This window comes from Mesoplodon bidens (assembly GCF_964165515.1).
Source record: "Mesoplodon bidens genome assembly, chromosome: 4".
NCBI lineage: Eukaryota > Metazoa > Chordata > Mammalia > Artiodactyla > Ziphiidae > Mesoplodon > Mesoplodon bidens.
Window position 1 is genome coordinate 147,576,546 of NC_138160.1, and position 16,278 is coordinate 147,592,823.

The window sequence follows — 16,278 nt, forward strand, 5'->3', positions numbered from 1 at the left end:
CCCACAGGCGCTGGCGACGAAGGGGACGGGCAGACGGCCGGGAGCACATAGCGCCGGGAGCCGGCTGCCCACGAGCCTGCTGCTTTGTCCGTCTGTCTGCCCGCCCGCCCGCCCCTCCCTCCGGCAGCGTCGAGGCGCGGGGCTCGGGAACCACACTCCCCACTGGGTGGCCACAGTCTGGATCCGCACGTCCCGTTCAGAAGCAGACTCGGGAACTGCCTGAATGTGGTTTGGGACACGAACCTCATCATATTGATGAGCAAAACGAAAAAGAACATTTCTTCCCTCCCCACCTTGAATTGAAATGGCACATTAAGACTTGTCACGGCTTCTCACTGGGACTGGGACCCCTCGTTTCTTCACCCCACCCTCGTCGTGTCGCCGGCTCTCCCCGCCTCCACCTGCCCGGGCACCGAGTCTGTCCACACAATGTCACGCTGGGCCTGCTGGACCTTCTGTTACTACTGTCTTTACCTCCCAGCTCCCACGTTCTGATTTGGGGGGGTTATTTTTAGACTTTTTCTTTCCCCCCCAAGGCTTTGTGTTTGGTTTCCTAGATCGAGGCGCTTCTCTTCTGTGTGTTGAGCAGGCACGGCTCCGTCGCGGGCTGCGTCCTCGTTCCCCCTGTGGCCCTGGCCCCCGTGCTGGGGGTGCTCCCCACCTGGGGTTCCTCCAGGCCAAGTCATGGGGTGTGGAGGGGTTGGGCCCTGGGCCTGGAGAGCCTATCTAGAAAAGGGTCACTGGGCGTGGGAGGGCGTGGGAGGGCTCCCCCCCACATCCTGTCTGTCCCCATAACATGGGTCACTCGTCAGGCACCCAGGTGCAAACCTGCTTCCTGCTGTTGGCTGTTCCTTCCTTGCCCAGCCCTGGACATCTCTGCCCCCAAGACCGTCGAGGGCTGGGGGCCTCTGTGAGAGGCAGAGGGGGACCCTGGCAGGGCCTTCAAGGAGGGGGCAGCAAGCGGACCGGTTCCAGACAACGGGCAGAACCCATGCTCGTAGCACACACAGGAGCGGCGACCTCTACCCATCCCACCCCGTAGCATGGCCAAGAGCCAGCTGGGTGCCGCCCGCCTCTGTGCACAGGGCCCTCACAGGGTGAGGGGGAGGCCCGTCTGAGCTGTGCCACCCACACCTCAGGGTGGCCTGTGCAGCCCGCATCTGCGTCCGCGCCTGAGCCACGGGACGACACCAAAGGCCCTCCCAGCAGATCCGGTCACACTTCTCTGCTTTAAGCCTTAGCCAACTAGTGACAAGTAAAACCAGATAACGCCCATGTGTTTTGGAACATTTATGTAAGATTGTCATATGAAATGTATTTGGGAACTACATTAAAACTTTTAACTAAAACTCTGGCCTCCTGCGTGCCCCAGGGGCCTCAGGAAGCCAGGCAACCTGACCAGGAACAGTTCCTCAGCAGCCTGGCCTGCCCCGCACTCCACACCTGGGCAGGTGACCAAGCTCGGCTGCCTTCCGAGACCGGCCGCTCCGTGCAGAGCCTTGCTTCACTGAAGAGCAGTTTGCTTCCCCACCCGGGCGCTGCCTGGCTTCCTGGAGGAGTCACAAGGGAGGGGTGAGGGTGCTGGGGTTCACTTGAGCAGAGCCAGGAGGAGACCTGGGGTCGGCATGGCGTGGGCACGGACGGTCTTACTCCCTGGGCTCCTGAACCAGTGACCCATCTTTGGAACCTTTGTCCCACTGACACCTGGTGGCCAAGCCGTGTCCCTGGAGACCTGGTCCAGCCGGTTCTGCGGCCTCAGTCTTCCCACAGTCCCCTCCATCCCCCACCCCGGGACTGCTCAGCTCAAAGCCCAGGTGAGAGGGGCCCTGGCCCAGGGGTGCCGGGTGGGGCCCTACGCTGCATGGTGCCAGCCGAGTGGGTGTGTACCGCTCACAGCCGCCAGGCGCTGGTCATCATAGCCACAAACTCCTCATCCGTGTCCACAGAGGCACTCACGCCACTGTAGTAGTCCTGGAACTCGGCCAGCGTGACCTGGGGGCAGAGGGGCTGTCAGGGGGGACCGCAGGCGTGGGCAGAGGGGGTGGGGTACCCGCGCACCCACCTGCCCGTCCTCCGAGGAGTCAAAGTTGTCCAGGAAGCGGCGGAGCACCTCCTCCTCCGTGCACTCCCCGCTCTGCACCCTGGGGTGAGCACGGCCGCTGTACACCCCCCGGAGGTCATCCACAGTCACCACGCCGTCCCCGCTGCGGTCCAGCTTGGCAAACGCAGCTGTGATAACTGCCTCCCGGACCTGGGACATGGGGGGCTGGGGGGGCGGTTGTGACTGAGGGGGTGGAGCTCGGGAGGTCCCCCGAGTCCTCACACCGATGTGGATAAGCCCGCAAGGACTTGGCACCCCCGGACGACAGGGTGAAGGGACTTGCCCGCGGTCACGCGCCCGGCCTCACCCGCAGCGCCCGCAGGAACTCCTCCAGGTCCAGCGTCCCACTGCTGTCACGGTCCCAGCGCCTGCACACGCCCTGCGCCTCGGCCGTGTCCAGCACCAGCCCCAGCTCGGCCAGGCCCCGCTGGAGCTCCCCTGCATCCAGGGACCGGCTCCTGTCCCGGTCCATGCGGCGGAAAAACCTGGGGGGCAGGGTGTGTGGTTGGAAAGTGATCCGGGGGGTTGGGGAGGTGTGAGGGGACAGCTCACCTGGCCAGACCCTGGATGCCCGAGGCCCCTCGGGACAGGCACTGGGCCCGGAGCTTCTCCATCGTGGCGTCCACAGCATCCATGATGGGTCAGGGCTCCCTGGGCTGCTGGATGGGAGAGAGATCTGGAGGGGCTCCCGCTCAGCAACCAGGCTGCAGGCCGGGTGCCCCCGCTCACTCACCTGGCCTTCGTCTGTCCTGGAGTCTGGGTAGCCGCTCCGCCTGCTCTGCCCAGTGTTGGCAGTGTGTCCTGCCGGGCCGGGCTGTTGCTAAGGGACGGTACCCTGGAGACTGGGAGGGGCCCCAGCTGTAACTCTCTATGCACCAGAGCCTCATGGCCCTCAGCACAGCCCTGTGGGGGCATATGGCGGGCCGAGAGGGACAGGGCAGTGCTGTTGCTGCCGCCGCTGTCCACCTGCTGTCCTGCTCGCTTACTCCCAGCCCTGCAGTGCCCAGGTCCTGGGATAAAGCCAGGCCCAGGTGGTGGGTGGGGGAGGGGGTCACTTCCTAACCACAAGGAGGAAGGGTGGGCCACAGCCCTGCCGGGACCAGTGTCCTGGATGGAGGGAGGCAAGGCCCAATTCTTTTGTGACCTGGAGCAGGTCCCCTCCCCTCTCTGGGCTTCACCAGCCACCAGCCCCTTTTCACAGGGCCGCAGCCAAAGCTACTGAGGGATCCAAGTTTAAAGGACTGGAGGTGACCCAGGCCCCCGTCTAGCAGGTGGTGCTCACAGCTGGGTCCTACAGACATCAACGTTGACTTGGACAAAGCAATTCTTGGTAGTTACTTAGGGCCAGTCAATATGGGTCACCTGGTGGTTGGTTTCCAGTTCTCAAACATCACTTGGTGGGCTGGCTCATGACAAGCTGCTGAGCCAGGGGCTTCAGTACTGGCCAGAGAAGCGACCCTGACCCCTGACATCCGTAATCCAAGAGGAACCAAGGCCGCCATCACTGAATGCCTTCTGTCGAGACTTTGGACATCTTGCCAACCGAGAGCGTTACACCAACAGTCAGGATTGAAAATGATAATGGATTTCCCAGGACTTAAAACGTGGGCCCCCGTTTGGGGACGCCGCCACCCGCAGAGACCCAGAGATCATCAGAAGCTTTTCAAAGCTTGCAGTTGCACACAGCACAGTGGTATTGTCGAAAATTGCTGCCACAGTCAGAAGCCAAGCCGTGGATCACAAGCCACCCGGCGCTGCGATTCAAGCTACAGCCGATTGCAACACCATCAGTTTTATGAGAAACTGCAGTGGCACTTTGCTGCAGAAATTCTTGTGGCTTGCTGCAGTCCAAAATTCTTTGCGTAGGCAAAGAAATACTCCATTGTGTATTTTTATGAGGGTTACAAATGTCGAGTTTTTTTTTTTTTTATAGAAAAATGTAGAATGTAACCACAACTATTGTAGCTCTGTTTGGGCATCTCCACATTTTTAAGAGAATCAGAATTTCAACAATAAAAAATTGGAAGTGGCCAGGGCCCTTCCGACCCAGAGGCCGTTTTCACTTTACCTCTCTGAGCCTTGCTTTGCACAGCTGTAAAATGGGGTGATGCCTGTGCGCATAGTTGTCTGAGGAGATGAGACACAACCGTGTATGTAGAGTGCCTGGCACAAGCTCCTGGGACTGTAGCTTGTGTCTCCCCACCCAGCGGGGCCCCACCCTGGACCAGGAGCAGCACAGCAGCCCCCTCTCCAGCTCCCACACCAGGAAGAAAGGAGGAAGGACCAATGCCATGAAATCATTTGGTTTATTCTTGAGCTCCGACAGGCACCAGCCTGCCTTCGCCTCCTACGGACAGCACCCCCCAAGCCTTATTCGTCCAAAGGAGAAAACCGGGCCACTGTTGCCACACAGGGGTCACTGTGAGACGCCAGGCGGCCCCATCCTGAGGGCTGAGGGTGGACGCTGAGCTTTCCGGGCTGAAAGGGCCTGTGCCCCGCCATGCTTCCTGGTGTGACAATTCCCTGAGTCAGGAGGCGGGAAAAAGCTACCATGGTACCAGGCCAGGCACTTGGGCTGGGCAGAGAAGGGCACAGGGTTCCCTGTTTTGATTTTTTTTAAAAAGCACCCCGAATATCTTGGGCCAAGAAGGGCAGCAAAGAAATAAGGAGTGAAAAAATAGATTCTCTAAGGAATATAAAAAGGAGCCAGCTGCTGCTACAAAAGCTACACTGGCCGGGGTGCCTCAAGGGATGTGCTGGGGTCCCTGGCTCCCTTCAGGGCCCATAGACCCATCCTGTTCCTACAGGTGTCCCAGGGTGTGCCAGCCACTGCTGACAAACAGAGAACAAAAACCCTGCCCTCATGGAGCTTCCACTCTGATGGTAAGAAGTTACATAAAGAAAATAAAATGAGGCAGTGGGGGTGGAGTGGAGAAGCATGACTTCCAATACGGTGGTCAGGGAAGGCCTCTGGGAGGAAGTGACGTTTGAGCAAAGACCTGAGTGACAAGGAGCTAGTCATGTGACAGCTGGGGGACGAGCATTCTAGGCAGAGGGAACAGCCAGTGTAAAGACCCTGAGGCAGGACGCTATCAAGAAAAGCTTATGGGATGCCCGAGTTTGGGCAGCAAAGCCTGGCTGCAGACATCTCAGCACATCCCACACGCACGCTCTTCTCTGGGTTGAGGGAAGGATAGAATTCGGGGAAAAAAATCTAGGATTAAAACTGTGTCTTCATATAACCAATGCAAAATGGCCTGAGGGTTGAGGCTCACAATTCTGGACTGAGATGAGAATAAGAAAAGGCTTTAGGATGGGGAATGCTTCGGGAGGAACAAAAATCAGGGCAAGGGGAAAAGAGAGAAACTCAAATCATCCGCCTCCACCAGAAAGAGAGGTCTCAAACTCAGATGCCTCAGGGGCCAGACATCTGGCCCTAAGAGACGTGTGGCCCTGAAACTCACACTCACTAAAGAGGGTGCCCTGGACTCGGATCCAGGCAGGCACGGCCCAGTCTGAAGCTAGAAATCCAGATTTTTGTGTCAGCACTGTCAGTTCTCCAACAAGGGTGACTGATTCAAAGTTCTGTTTTTAAAAAAAGAAAAACTTCTCTCCGGGTTCAACATCTGCATTTGGCCTGCAGGCCACCCATTTGAAACCTATGACTCTTTAGCAGGTTCTGACGTTTGGACAGGATTATGGCTCTGCCACGGGGTCCTCTCTGGGGGTACTGGTGACCCCCAAGGACACCCACAGCAGTGGAAAAAGTCCCCGTAGGGGTCCTCTTTCTCCATTCTGGAATCTACTCTGGGACTCACACAGTGGTCCCAAACACAGCAGGCTGGAGGTGGTCTCTGTCCTCTTCCTCCCCAGTACTGTTGGCAAGGTGTGAACTGGGTCCACCAGGGAGTGGGTGACTGGGGTCACTGGCCGGCAGGGGCCCCAGGCGCTCAGCCTCAGCCAGGGTGGCCATCAGCCCAGCCAGGGGTGGCCGGCGGCGGCAGATGTCCTGCAGCAGTTCAGCCCGGGGCTGCAGCTGCCTGATGAGCTTGTCCCTCTGGCACACGGCAGCCTGCAGACTCTGGACAGTAGCCTCGGAGGTCAGCAGCTGCTCCTGGAGAGTGGCAATCTCACTGGCAGGAAGGCAAGACGGGGCAGTTATGGCACGGGGGAGCCAGAGGTTCTCTTCCCCTGCTCCTGACCTCCAACCCTGTCAGGATAAAGCCCCCCTATTACGGACTGAATGTCTGTGTCCCTCCCTCCCCGAATTCATATACTGAATCCCTACGCCACAATGTGATAGTACTTGGAGATGGGGCCTTGAGAGGTAAGTTTAGATGAGGTCATGAGGGTTTCCTTATAAGAAGAGACACCAGAGAGCTTGCTCTCTCTGTGTGCCACGTGAGGACACAGTGAGAAGATGACCATCTGCAAACCAGGAAGAGGACCCTCACAAGGAACTGAATCTGTCAGTACCTTGATCTTGGATTTCCCAGCCTCCAGAACTGTGAGAAATGATTTGCTGTTGTTTAAGGCACCCAGTCCGTGGTATTCTTTAACGGCAACCTCAGCAGACTAACACACTCCCTCATCCATCCCCGTAGCTCTTCCTGCAGTTCCCTTGTCCCCTACATCTTTTCCTATTTGTTGTTCAGCTTAGATGGCTCCCCCTCCAGGAAGCCTTCCCTCTGGGCCCCCTCAGAGCCATGTGGCCCTCCATCACACACACCCAATCACCCCATATTGGAACTGCCTAACAATGTGTCTGCTTGAGGGCAGGGCTGCATTAGGTCTTACTGATGTGCCCTAATACCCAGCACAGTGCCTGGCCCCATAGTAGATGCTCAGTAAAGGTGAAGTAATGAATCCAACCAGCTCTGAGTTTTTTCCCACCCGGTCCTCAGCACCACCTTCCTCCCTGGGCACTTGTCTCGTCCCTTTCAACCCTCAGCTAGAGGGACTCTTCAAAACTGCTGATATCATCCCATCCTCCCCTCCTCAAGAACCTGCCATGGCTCCAGTACCTCCATCAGGCGGCTGGTGGTCCCTGCACCACTCAGGACCACCCGATTTTGCCTAGCGGTAAAATGGACCGTGTTTAAGTTAGATACCCACACTTGTATGACATCTCTCAACTTTACATAGTGAAAACTAAGTCAAGTATTTTGGTGTTTGTTTTTCCAATCCCACCAGTAGTTCGGCTCCACGTGAATGCACACGATTTCCCCTGCCGGTCCTCCTTTCCAGTCTCGGCTCTGCCTCCGCCCACCTCCTCCAAGAAGTCCATGTGGCCGGCCCCGAGCCTCACCGGTCCTTGGCGCGGCCCAGCTCCTCTAGGGCGGCGCGCAGCTGCTGGTCGTGGCGGGCCAGGCGCTCGGCCTGGGTGCGCACCGTGCGCTCGGCCGCGTCCAGCCGCGCCTCCAGCTCCGCCGCGCGCCGGTGCACCGCAGCCAGGTGTGCATTCGCCTCGCGGATCTGCAGCGGCGGCGGCGCTGACATGGCCCCGGCCGCGGTCCAGGCCCGGCCACGCCCGCGGGCGGCCCGGAACCGGGCCTGGCCACGCCCACGGGGCCACGCCCCCAGGGGTCCGTTCAGGGCTTCAGCTTGATTGGCCGCGATCACTGCTAGGCTCCGCCCCCAGGGCTGGGTCTCGCCCTCCTCGAACCTGAACACCCTCGCTGGTTCCGGCAACTCGAAACTCCACCCCTGAGCCGGGCCTAACTCCAAGATTGGCCATGGTCTTAACAAACCGCGCCCCCGGGTTGGCCTTGTCCTCTGGTGGCGCCCCAGTTCGGGCTCTGGCAACAGGATTGGTCATTCCCTCGAGACAGGACCCCCCCACACACACAAACACACACACACTACTTAGAAGCTGACGCGCCGCGTTGGTCAGGCCCACAAGCCTGACCACGCCCCTGGAACAGGCTGCCCTTCTCTCATTGGCCGCGTTCCTGCGCCTTAGGCAATCGTGCAGCTCCGGATTGGTCAAGTAAGTGCCCTTCAGGTTATGTTTGGGCTCTGGCCACGCCCCAAGCCTAGAGCATTCTTCATCCCGCCCAGGGGTTGGACTAGCCACAAACTGGGCACAGACCACATCGCGCTAAGAATCCGAGCACTGGGATTGGACACTTTCGCGTTAAGCCCCTGAACTGACCACGCCCCCAAATAGTCGCACGCTGTTCAGACTCTGGCTTAAGACTGGCCACTGGGCGTGACCAAGCCTCCCCACAGATTCGGGCGCTGGGAGTGGCCACATCCCGCCACGTCCCGCCCCATAATGACATCTCTCTCCTATCAAGTGGAGCACGGCCCCGCGGTCTCGTCTGTGCTTGTGGATAGGGCTAGTACCTTTGATAGTCCCGCCCCTAGTTAGGCCCCACCTCCGGGAGTCAAACCACTCCCGACCCAGGACTTTCTGAACTGAACTAGAGACTTCTGCCTTCACTGATCCTGGTCGGCCTCAGTTTCCCCCTCCAGAAGTCGGCCAGGGCTGCACGCGCTCTTCCTTTACGCCAGTCCCGATTCCAGCGCTTGAGCGCGACCCGTGTCCACGTCCGCGGCGCTCAATAAAGTTGCTCGCTTGTTGCCGTCCCGCCCGCAAGAGAGGCTGAGCGCGCCGCCCAGCAAGTCTCGCGAGAGTCAGCGGCGTCCGCCCTTGGGCGCTGGGAGCCGCGGCGTCTTGCGGTGCGGGGCCTGGGGTATTCCGTCATGGCTAAGACGCTTCTTCACCAGTACTGGGACATCCCCGAAGGTACCGAGTGCCACCGCAAGGCCTACGCCACCACCAGTATCGGTGGTGCCACTGGTGAGCGCCGGTCGGGTCCCCAGGGCGGAGGGCGCAGGGAGGCCTTGGGGTCACTGGGGGCTGTCCGAGGGCGTCCTGGAGGGGCTGCGGATCTCGCGGGGTGGCAGTGGTCATCGTCGGGGTGTCTGGGGCGGCCTTGGGACGCTGGGGGGCTCTCGTACAAGATAGACTTTGTGGAGGTGTCGGACTACCTTACAGGGCGCAGAGAGGTCATAGGGTCACTGGGAGCAGTCCGAGGGGGTCCCATGGGGGCTGGGAATCTCGCGGAGTGGTACGTGACCATCGTCGGGGTGTCTGAGCCGGCCATGGGGACCGCTGGTGTGAGATAGACGTTGTGGGGGGATGGGTGTGGCAGGGTTGGAGGGCCCTGGGAGGTCGTGGTACATGTGACAAGCTGGTTACTGGGGTCGTCAAAATCCCTGGGTGCTGGCATTTTGAGGTTATTGTTGAAACGCTCACCAGGCTCTGGGAAAGAGATGGAGTGGGAAGGTGTGGAGTGGGACGGAGCCGTTATCGGGGTCAGAGAAGCTGGAGGGTTCTGAGACTTTCCAACTGGGTGTCTTTGAGATAATTTGGGAGGATCGTGGGTTATTACTGAGGTGTCCGAAGGCAGAAGTTTGAGAAGGTTCTGGAGTGGGATGAGGTCTTTGTAGGATCCAGGAGAACTGGGTGGTCAGAGACATCTGAAACTTTTATTGGGGGCCATCAGAGGGGTCTTAGGGGCGCTGCGGAGATGACAAATGAAGTGAGTCAGCAGCTACCATAAGGGTAGCCTCGGGGGAATCTGAGGGGACCCACAGCCCTGGCAGTCCTCTGCAAGGGAGACCCTGGAGTCTCGCCTCTTCTAGTCTCCTTCCCAATCTCAGTCTGAGACATATAGGTATGATGGGTTTGGGGGCCACCTCTGTATCTCCAGCTCCTGCAACAGGGCCTGGCAGAATTTGAGTCTGCACTGGGAGGATTTGCATTAGGACCTAGTCATCGCTACCATTTTCTGCATATTTAATAAGAGGCACCATTATCATCTTCATTTCTCAGAGGCGGAAACTGAAGGTTAGAGAGGTGGATGAACTGCCCCGGCGTCTTTGGGAGCCGGGCTGCAAATCCCGGTCTGCTCCTGGGGGTGACTGGGGCAAGGAATGCGCCTCCAGGGTCCTCCTGAATGGTCTTCAGGAAGGCTGAAGGGGGAGCCCTAGGGGATGGGTTTTGTGGCGTCTGCTTGAACAGAACCTGGAGGGGACTTGTTGGTGGGTGTTTGAGGGGGTGCGGGTGGAAACCTTTGACGGAGGCGCTATGTCGGGTGGTCGTGGAGAGACTCAGTTTTGGGGGTGGTCACTGGCTTCCAGGAGCCCTGCAGGGGGCCCAGGGGTCTTCGAGGGCGTCGCTGTGTGCGTGTGTCACTCACTCTGCCCTCCCGCATTTTCTTACTGACCGACTCCACTCAACACTCAAGACCTGGTTAAACGTGCTCCTGGATCCTCCCTCACCTCCCCGCTCCTTCCATCCCTGCCGCCCCTCAGCCCTCCACCCAGGGAACTCGTTTCACACTTGGCTTCCCTGGGATGGTGAGCCCCTGGAGGGCAGGGAGCCAGGCTCTAGCCCAGCCCAGCGCCCTGTGGGAACACAATAACTGGAGGAACAAATGAGTGACGGAAGGAAGGAAGGAAGGAAGGGCAGTAACTAGGAATGAACGAATGAGTGACTTCGTGAGTGAATGAATGATTTTGTGAATGAACGAGAGAAGGAAGGCCCGCAGTAACTAGGATGAATGAATGAGTGACTTGTGAATGAATTAATGAGTGAGGGAAGGTACACAGTAAATGAGTGAATGAATGTGTGTGGGCCCACAGTTGCAGATTGTGAATGAATGAACGTGCACCGTGTCAAGACGGTCACTTCAGGAGGCTAGGAGCAGGCGCAGGGGCTGGGGAGGGACCTTTTGAGGGGGTGAGTGCTGGGGAGGGTGGCTGCAGCGTCTGAGGAGTTAGGTGGGCTCCCGGGGGCGCCGGCTGGCACATCACCTACTGAATGATTGCTGGGGGGAGGGGGCCAGTCCTTGACCCTGGGATAGTCCGGTGCCTTCCAGGTCATCCGCTCCCAGGTAAAGGACTTCTGAGGGGTCTTGGGATTTTGGGGCACTCTGTGTCCCACGTGGCCTGTGAACTGGGCGTCCCTCAGGCAGGACCGCAGGCAAATGGGGGTGGGGTCAATCAGGTTCCCCCGCCAGGACTCACTGCCTGACTGGGTTTGGGGACCGTCACTGAATCTTGTCAGTGGTTCTTCGGCAGAGGGTCATAAATCCTCGTTCCTGGCCCAGCTCTGGAGATCATGCCTCCCCAGGTCCCAGGCAGGATGGGGAGCCCCCTCTGATTCAGCCTCTTTACAAGGTGGGGTTTGGGGGTGGGGACGTGTGAGAGAATGACTGAAGAAGGGGGTTTGTTGGGCCCGGGCAGGCCGTGCAGGCTTGGGGGAACCCCAGACTCCGGCCCCCTCCCCACTTCCCAGCCTTCAGCCACTCTGAGGGGAGCAGGGACCCTAGGGTTCATCATGGGACCAAGAGGGATTCGATCTGGGGAGTCCCCAGGGGGGCGCCTTGCATGAGGGAGCCTTCTGTATGTGTAGCTCTTTTCCTGTCGTCCCTGGGGCTCAGTTTCCCTGTCTGGCAAGCGGGGTGGCCGTCTTGGCCCTCCTCAGGGTTGCTCTCAAGGTTACCTCCCGCTGTGCACTGTGAAAAGTTCCCCACAGCTCTTGTGAGCTGAACCCCAGCCAGGGCTGAGGGGAATACTGCTCAGCCAGGAAGGTCACGTGAGGGCTGCACGCAAGCTGTGAGGTCTCCAGAAGCTGCAGGCTTGGGGACCTGGTGGGGCCCACATCCCTGGGGCATCGGTGAAGATGGCTTTGGGTCACAGACCCTTCTGGCTTCCAGGCTGCTCTGCTGGGTGGCATCGGGCAAGTCGCTTTGCCTGTCTGAGGACACACCCCGCCCCGCCACGAAGCGACGGATCAGAGGGGACTGAGCCCATTGGGCCCCGAGGAGGGTGAATGGGGCGGTGGGTGCCCTTGCCGCCTGGCAGGTGGCAGTTGTGTTTTGTCTGGGGTGGGCTGGCCCCAGGAGGTCTGTGCTGGTGGCCTGCTCACCCTGGTGGTCTGTCGGGAGAGGAGGGGTGCATTGTCTGCCCCGAGCAGGGTCAGCTGGAGGGTGGGGAGCCCCGTGTTGGAGCCAGCCAGCTGGGCTTTGGTCTAATGTTCACTGAAGAGGGTCTGGCTGGGGAGGCTGCCCGAGACTGCCCCAGCCTTACTCCACACCCACACACGGCCCAGGTCAGCGTTCCCTCAGGATGCCCCAGGCTAGGATCTCGGGCCTGGCCGCCCACCTGGCACTTGGCTCCAGGCCTGGCCCCCACCAGGGCCCCTCACACGTAAAAGCCAACGTCAGGGGCAGGGCAGCTGGGGCGGCGGCAGAGATGTAAGAGCTGACGAGAGTGGCGAGGCTGAGCCAGCCAGGGGCGAGGGACGGGCCCGGCGGTGGCAAGGAAGAGGCGTTGGTGGCCCCGGAGCGAGCCTCCAAGCCTCTGCTAAGGAACTCTGGGCCCTGCGGGTGGATGGAGGCTGTCATGGGAGTGGGGAGCAGGGCCAGGGTGCCGGCGCAGCCACCAAGGCCCCAGCCCATCCTTGCAGAGGCCGTGTGCTGGGCTGGTGCCCTGCGGGGGGCCAGCAAGGGCACGGGGACACAGGTGGCACTGTGCAGGCCTTGGTGGGGGGAGGCCTGGGGGCTGGAGGGGGCGGGTGAGAGCCCAGGCCTTGGAGCCGCGTTTGGGCCCCAGCTCATCGACTGTGGGACCCCGGGTGAGCCCTGAAACAGCCCCCGCTGGGCCAAGCAGTGGCGCCAGGAGCCGCCTTGGTGGCTACCATGAAGATGAAGGGAGCGGTCACTGTGGGATGGGGAGGGGCCTGCCCCAGCCAGGGCCAGGGTCTGACTCACCTCCCCACCTTCTCTTCCCACAGGCCTCATCGTCTCCGCCTACAGCGTGGCGCTCCGGACCCCGGCCTCCTTCCTGGAGGGAGTAGCGAGGACAGGACGGTACACATTTACCGCAGGTGAGCGAGCGAGCCCGCCCGGCGCGTGGGCTTCTCCTTCGGGGGCCCTCCCGGCGCTGGTCTGGGCCCCTGACTCAGACTCACGGCCCGTCCCTCCCCTCCGCCCCTACAGCCGCCATCGGTGCCATATTTGGCCTCACCTCCTGCATCAGCGCCCAGGTCCGCGAGAAGCCTGACGACCCTCTCAACTACTTCCTCGGAGGCTGCGCCGGAGGCTTGACCCTGGGAGCACGCAGTGAGTGAGCCCGCGCCCCTGACCTCTGCCACCCCTCCCTCCTCTCTTGTCTCCTGGGCCTGGGCCCGGTGGGGGTGGCAGGCAGCAAGAACGCGTGTCCAGCTGCAGAGCCTGAGAGCTCCCAGTACCTTTGAACCTTGGCCACCAGCTAGCGTAGCAGTGGTTTGAGCTGCTGCTGCTCAGGCAGCTACCCGCGCCCACCTCGCCACACCCTCTCGCCCTCCCGTGGCTGCCTGTGACACTTGGCACGGGCCTCGGGGGCCCGGCGCGTGGACTCCTCCCGTCCCCTCCCTGCCCTCGCCGCCTCGCTCGCTCTGCTCCGCTCCAACCCCGTGGCCTCCTTGCTGTGCCCCCTGCACACCAGGCACGGTCCTGCCCCAGGGCCTCGGCATGGGCTGTGCCCTCTGCCTGAACCCCCTTCCCCCAGATGTCAGCATGGCGGCCCCTCTCGCTGTTCCGAGCCCCAACGTACGATCCAGGGCATGTGATCCTGGCCCCCGCCCGCCCTCGCTTCATATCTCTCTCCTCTGGCTGCCGCGTCTTGTCAGAGAACACGAGGTCGCCGCCTGCCTCCCCCCGCCGACCCCTGAGCACGCACAGAGCAGGTGGGGCTGGCCTTGGAGCTGCCGCCCCTCTCCCAGCACCCAGGGCCCTGCAGGGGAGCCGTTCTCACCATCCCCACTTTACAGATGCAGGGACTGAGGCTCTGAGGGGGGATGAGGTGGCCCGAGGGCACCCGGGAAGCAGGAGCGGATGCCTCCCTAGTGGGAGGCGGGCCGGGCCCCAGGCCAGCCTTGCACAGTGGAGCCTCCTGGACTAGGAAGCAGACGGCTCTTCTCGCCTGGGCGGGGTGGGGGTGCGCGGCGGGCAGAGGCCACACTCAGATAAACCGCCGGGCCTGGGGCCCAGCAGACCGGGAGTGCTCCGTGGACGGTTCCAGCAGGGCAGAGAGGGAGGATGCTGAGGAGGAAGGCCCGCGCCCTCCTGGCCTTCGCTTCGAGACCTTGGCTGGGGTCTGGGTTTGACCAGCGCCCCTGAGCCTGCAATGGGGGTGTGAGCCCCGTGCCCAGCAGGCAGACCTCCTCCCTGCAGCCGCTCTCAGGCCACAGGCATCTTATGTTCTCCGCTTCCCGGACCGCAGGGCAGGCTCAGCCAGGACACGAGCTGAGACCGACTGACACGCCGTCCGTCCCCTCCCGCCCCCGGACCCAGCAGCCTGGAGTGCTGCCTCCCTCCTCCCTCCTCCCTCCTCCCTCCTCCCTCCTCCCTCCTCCCTGCCTCAGTTTCCACGCCCGTCTTCAAAGGCACGGGACCTGGGGGCTCGTCCCGGCCACCCGAGCTTGGAGTGGGGGCTGTCCTCTTGCGGTCACTGCCGGCGCCCCGAGTGGGCACGGGTGAGCTGCCCGCGCGCGTGCCTGACGCCAGCCTCCCCGCTCTCACAGCCCACAGCTACGGGATTGGAGCTGCCGCCTGTGCGTACATGGGCATGACGGCCGCCCTGGTCAAGATGGGCCAGCTGGAGGGCTGGAAGGTGTTTGCAGAGCCCAAGGTGTGAGCCCTGCCGCCACCTGGGGCTTCGGGCAGGTTGAAATTCGTCTAAAAATAATAAATTCTGTGTATGTCTGCGTGAGTTTCCCCTGCTCCGTTGTTCTCTGGGGTGCAGCCCTGTCCGGGGAGGGCTGGGTGACAGGCCAGCGCTGGTGAGGGCCGCAGGGCGGATGCTGGAGGAGTGAGGAAGCGGCAGGAGATAAGGCATCTGGGTCTGTGCCTGATGGGCCGACGGCGCCAGCTGGGCCCCAGAGGAGGAGCAGGCGTCGGGCAGGGGTCCGCGGGCCTCTGCCTGTTCTCTTGGCGGGCGGGAGCCCATGGGGGGCGGGACTGGGCCCTGCTGCCCACAGCCCTTCCTGCGGCCCCCCCCTGCAGGCCCCTCTCTGGGCCTCCCCCCAAAGCCAACAGCATGTGGAAAACACGCCCAGGCCCCATGCATGGCCCGTTTCCAAATTCCTGGGTGTTGGAGCAGAGAGCCCTGGACAGCCTGGCCCAGGAGCCTTGTCCCCATCCGACAGGTGGGTGACAGGCCACCGGGAGCCCTCAGGGCAGGCGCCCACGGCAACAACGAGAAGAGAGACTCGAGGTCCTCGCCCGATGCTGCCTGTCAGGCCTGGTGATTTAGGTGGCTCCAGAATGCTGGCACGGCCTGGCCCCGGGCTTTCTGCACAACTGGCTCAGTTCTTCCTGGAAGCCAGAAAGGAAGGCCCGGCATGTTCCAGCATACCTCGATGGGCCATAAATTAGGGCTCTCGGGGCCCACCCTAGGGAGCAGGGTCGGGTGAGGGTGGGATCAGGTCCTGGCAGGGGTCTGGGCGCTGCAGGTGGCCCGGGGGTGGCAGGAGCGGGCCAGGCTGGTCGCAGCCTTCATGCACCCCCTCCCTGGTGTGTGGCCTGTCCCTCCTTCCCCTTCCTCCTCTCTTGGGGGCCTGGATGTGGTTGAAAGCCAAGCTTGGAGCCTTGCTTTCCTCCTCTGTCCACCCCAGCTAATAACTCATCTGGGTGTTAAGCAGAGCACAGGGCCCCAGCCCCACGGCCATTGGCTGGGCTGCCCTCACCGCCATTTCCTTATGCCCCCAGCCGCCATACAGCCATTCAGGTCCCTCCCAGCCCAGGCCCCTCAGCCTCTTCAAGCTGACACGGCCCCTCGTCCAGCCTGCCCTCCAGGGAGTGGGCGCCAGCGTCCACGTGCAGCCTGGGACCAGCCACCGGCTCGGGGTCACGTCCAGGCCTAGCTACCCGAGCCTGGACTTCGGGGTCTTTGAGAGAGGGTGGAGATGCCCCACCGGCCCATGGACTGGGAGGGGAGGGCCCAAGAGGGCTCTGGGCTCCGAGACCTGCGTTCGAAACCCAACACTTGGTTCTTTCCTGGCTCTGTCTTCAGTTTCCCCGCCTGGGAAGTGGGGATGACCATGTCCCTCCCTCAGAGATGTTCCCTGAAGAGGGAAAATAGCTACACCCCATGGAAGCGCCCTTTCCCTGCCCTCTAGG

At 61.5% G+C, this 16,278-nt stretch overlaps 4 protein-coding genes across 14 annotated transcripts in view; 2 read left to right on the forward strand and 2 right to left on the reverse strand.

The window, feature by feature from the left end:
* The window catches only part of RANBP3 (RAN binding protein 3), a 54,422-nt gene extending 52,865 nt beyond the window's left edge, over positions 1 to 1,557 (forward strand). Inside the window, exon 17 of one of the 7 annotated variants that reach the window (XM_081232545.1) lies at positions 8 to 1,557. In XM_081232545.1, coding sequence (XP_081088671.1) covers positions 8 to 51 — 44 coding nt within the window. In that variant the 3' untranslated portion in view covers positions 52 to 1,557. The remainder of the gene's footprint in view (positions 1 to 7) is intronic. The other 6 variants (XM_081232546.1, XM_081232543.1, XM_081232544.1 and 3 more) reach the window with 6 other exon arrangements.
* Positions 1,413 to 4,096, reverse strand: CAPS (calcyphosine). Of its 5 annotated transcripts, XR_014015716.1 has the most exons (5): positions 2,835 to 4,095; positions 2,654 to 2,777; positions 2,409 to 2,586; positions 1,857 to 2,266; positions 1,416 to 1,550 (listed from the first exon to the last, which is right to left on the reverse strand). XR_014015716.1 is itself a non-coding variant. In XM_081232552.1 (4 exons), the coding sequence occupies exons 1-4, from the start codon at positions 2,734 to 2,736 to the stop codon at positions 1,891 to 1,893; spliced, it is 567 nt and encodes a 188-aa protein (XP_081088678.1). In that variant the 5' UTR covers positions 2,737 to 4,096; the 3' UTR covers positions 1,748 to 1,890. The 5 variants fall into 5 exon arrangements, 3 of the variants coding, with proteins under 3 accessions (XP_081088677.1, XP_081088678.1, XP_081088676.1); XR_014015717.1 differs by having other exon boundaries at positions 2,409 to 2,777; XM_081232552.1 differs by lacking the exon at positions 1,416 to 1,550 and having other exon boundaries at positions 1,748 to 1,992; positions 2,063 to 2,266; positions 2,654 to 4,096.
* Positions 4,097 to 4,397: 301 nt separating this feature from the next.
* Positions 4,398 to 7,641, reverse strand: VMAC (vimentin type intermediate filament associated coiled-coil protein). Its single transcript, XM_081233714.1, has 2 exons — positions 7,410 to 7,641; positions 4,398 to 6,234 (listed from the first exon to the last, which is right to left on the reverse strand). The coding sequence occupies exons 1-2, from the start codon at positions 7,598 to 7,600 to the stop codon at positions 5,916 to 5,918; spliced, it is 510 nt and encodes a 169-aa protein (XP_081089840.1). The 5' UTR covers positions 7,601 to 7,641; the 3' UTR covers positions 4,398 to 5,915.
* Positions 7,642 to 8,523: 882 nt separating this feature from the next.
* NDUFA11 (NADH:ubiquinone oxidoreductase subunit A11) lies at positions 8,524 to 14,864 on the forward strand. Its single transcript, XM_081232553.1, has 4 exons — positions 8,524 to 8,906; positions 12,912 to 13,004; positions 13,117 to 13,239; positions 14,682 to 14,864. Exons 1-4 carry the CDS (start codon positions 8,810 to 8,812, stop codon positions 14,792 to 14,794), a joined length of 426 nt encoding a protein of 141 aa, XP_081088679.1. The 5' UTR covers positions 8,524 to 8,809; the 3' UTR covers positions 14,795 to 14,864.
* The last annotated feature ends 1,414 nt before the right edge of the window (positions 14,865 to 16,278 follow it).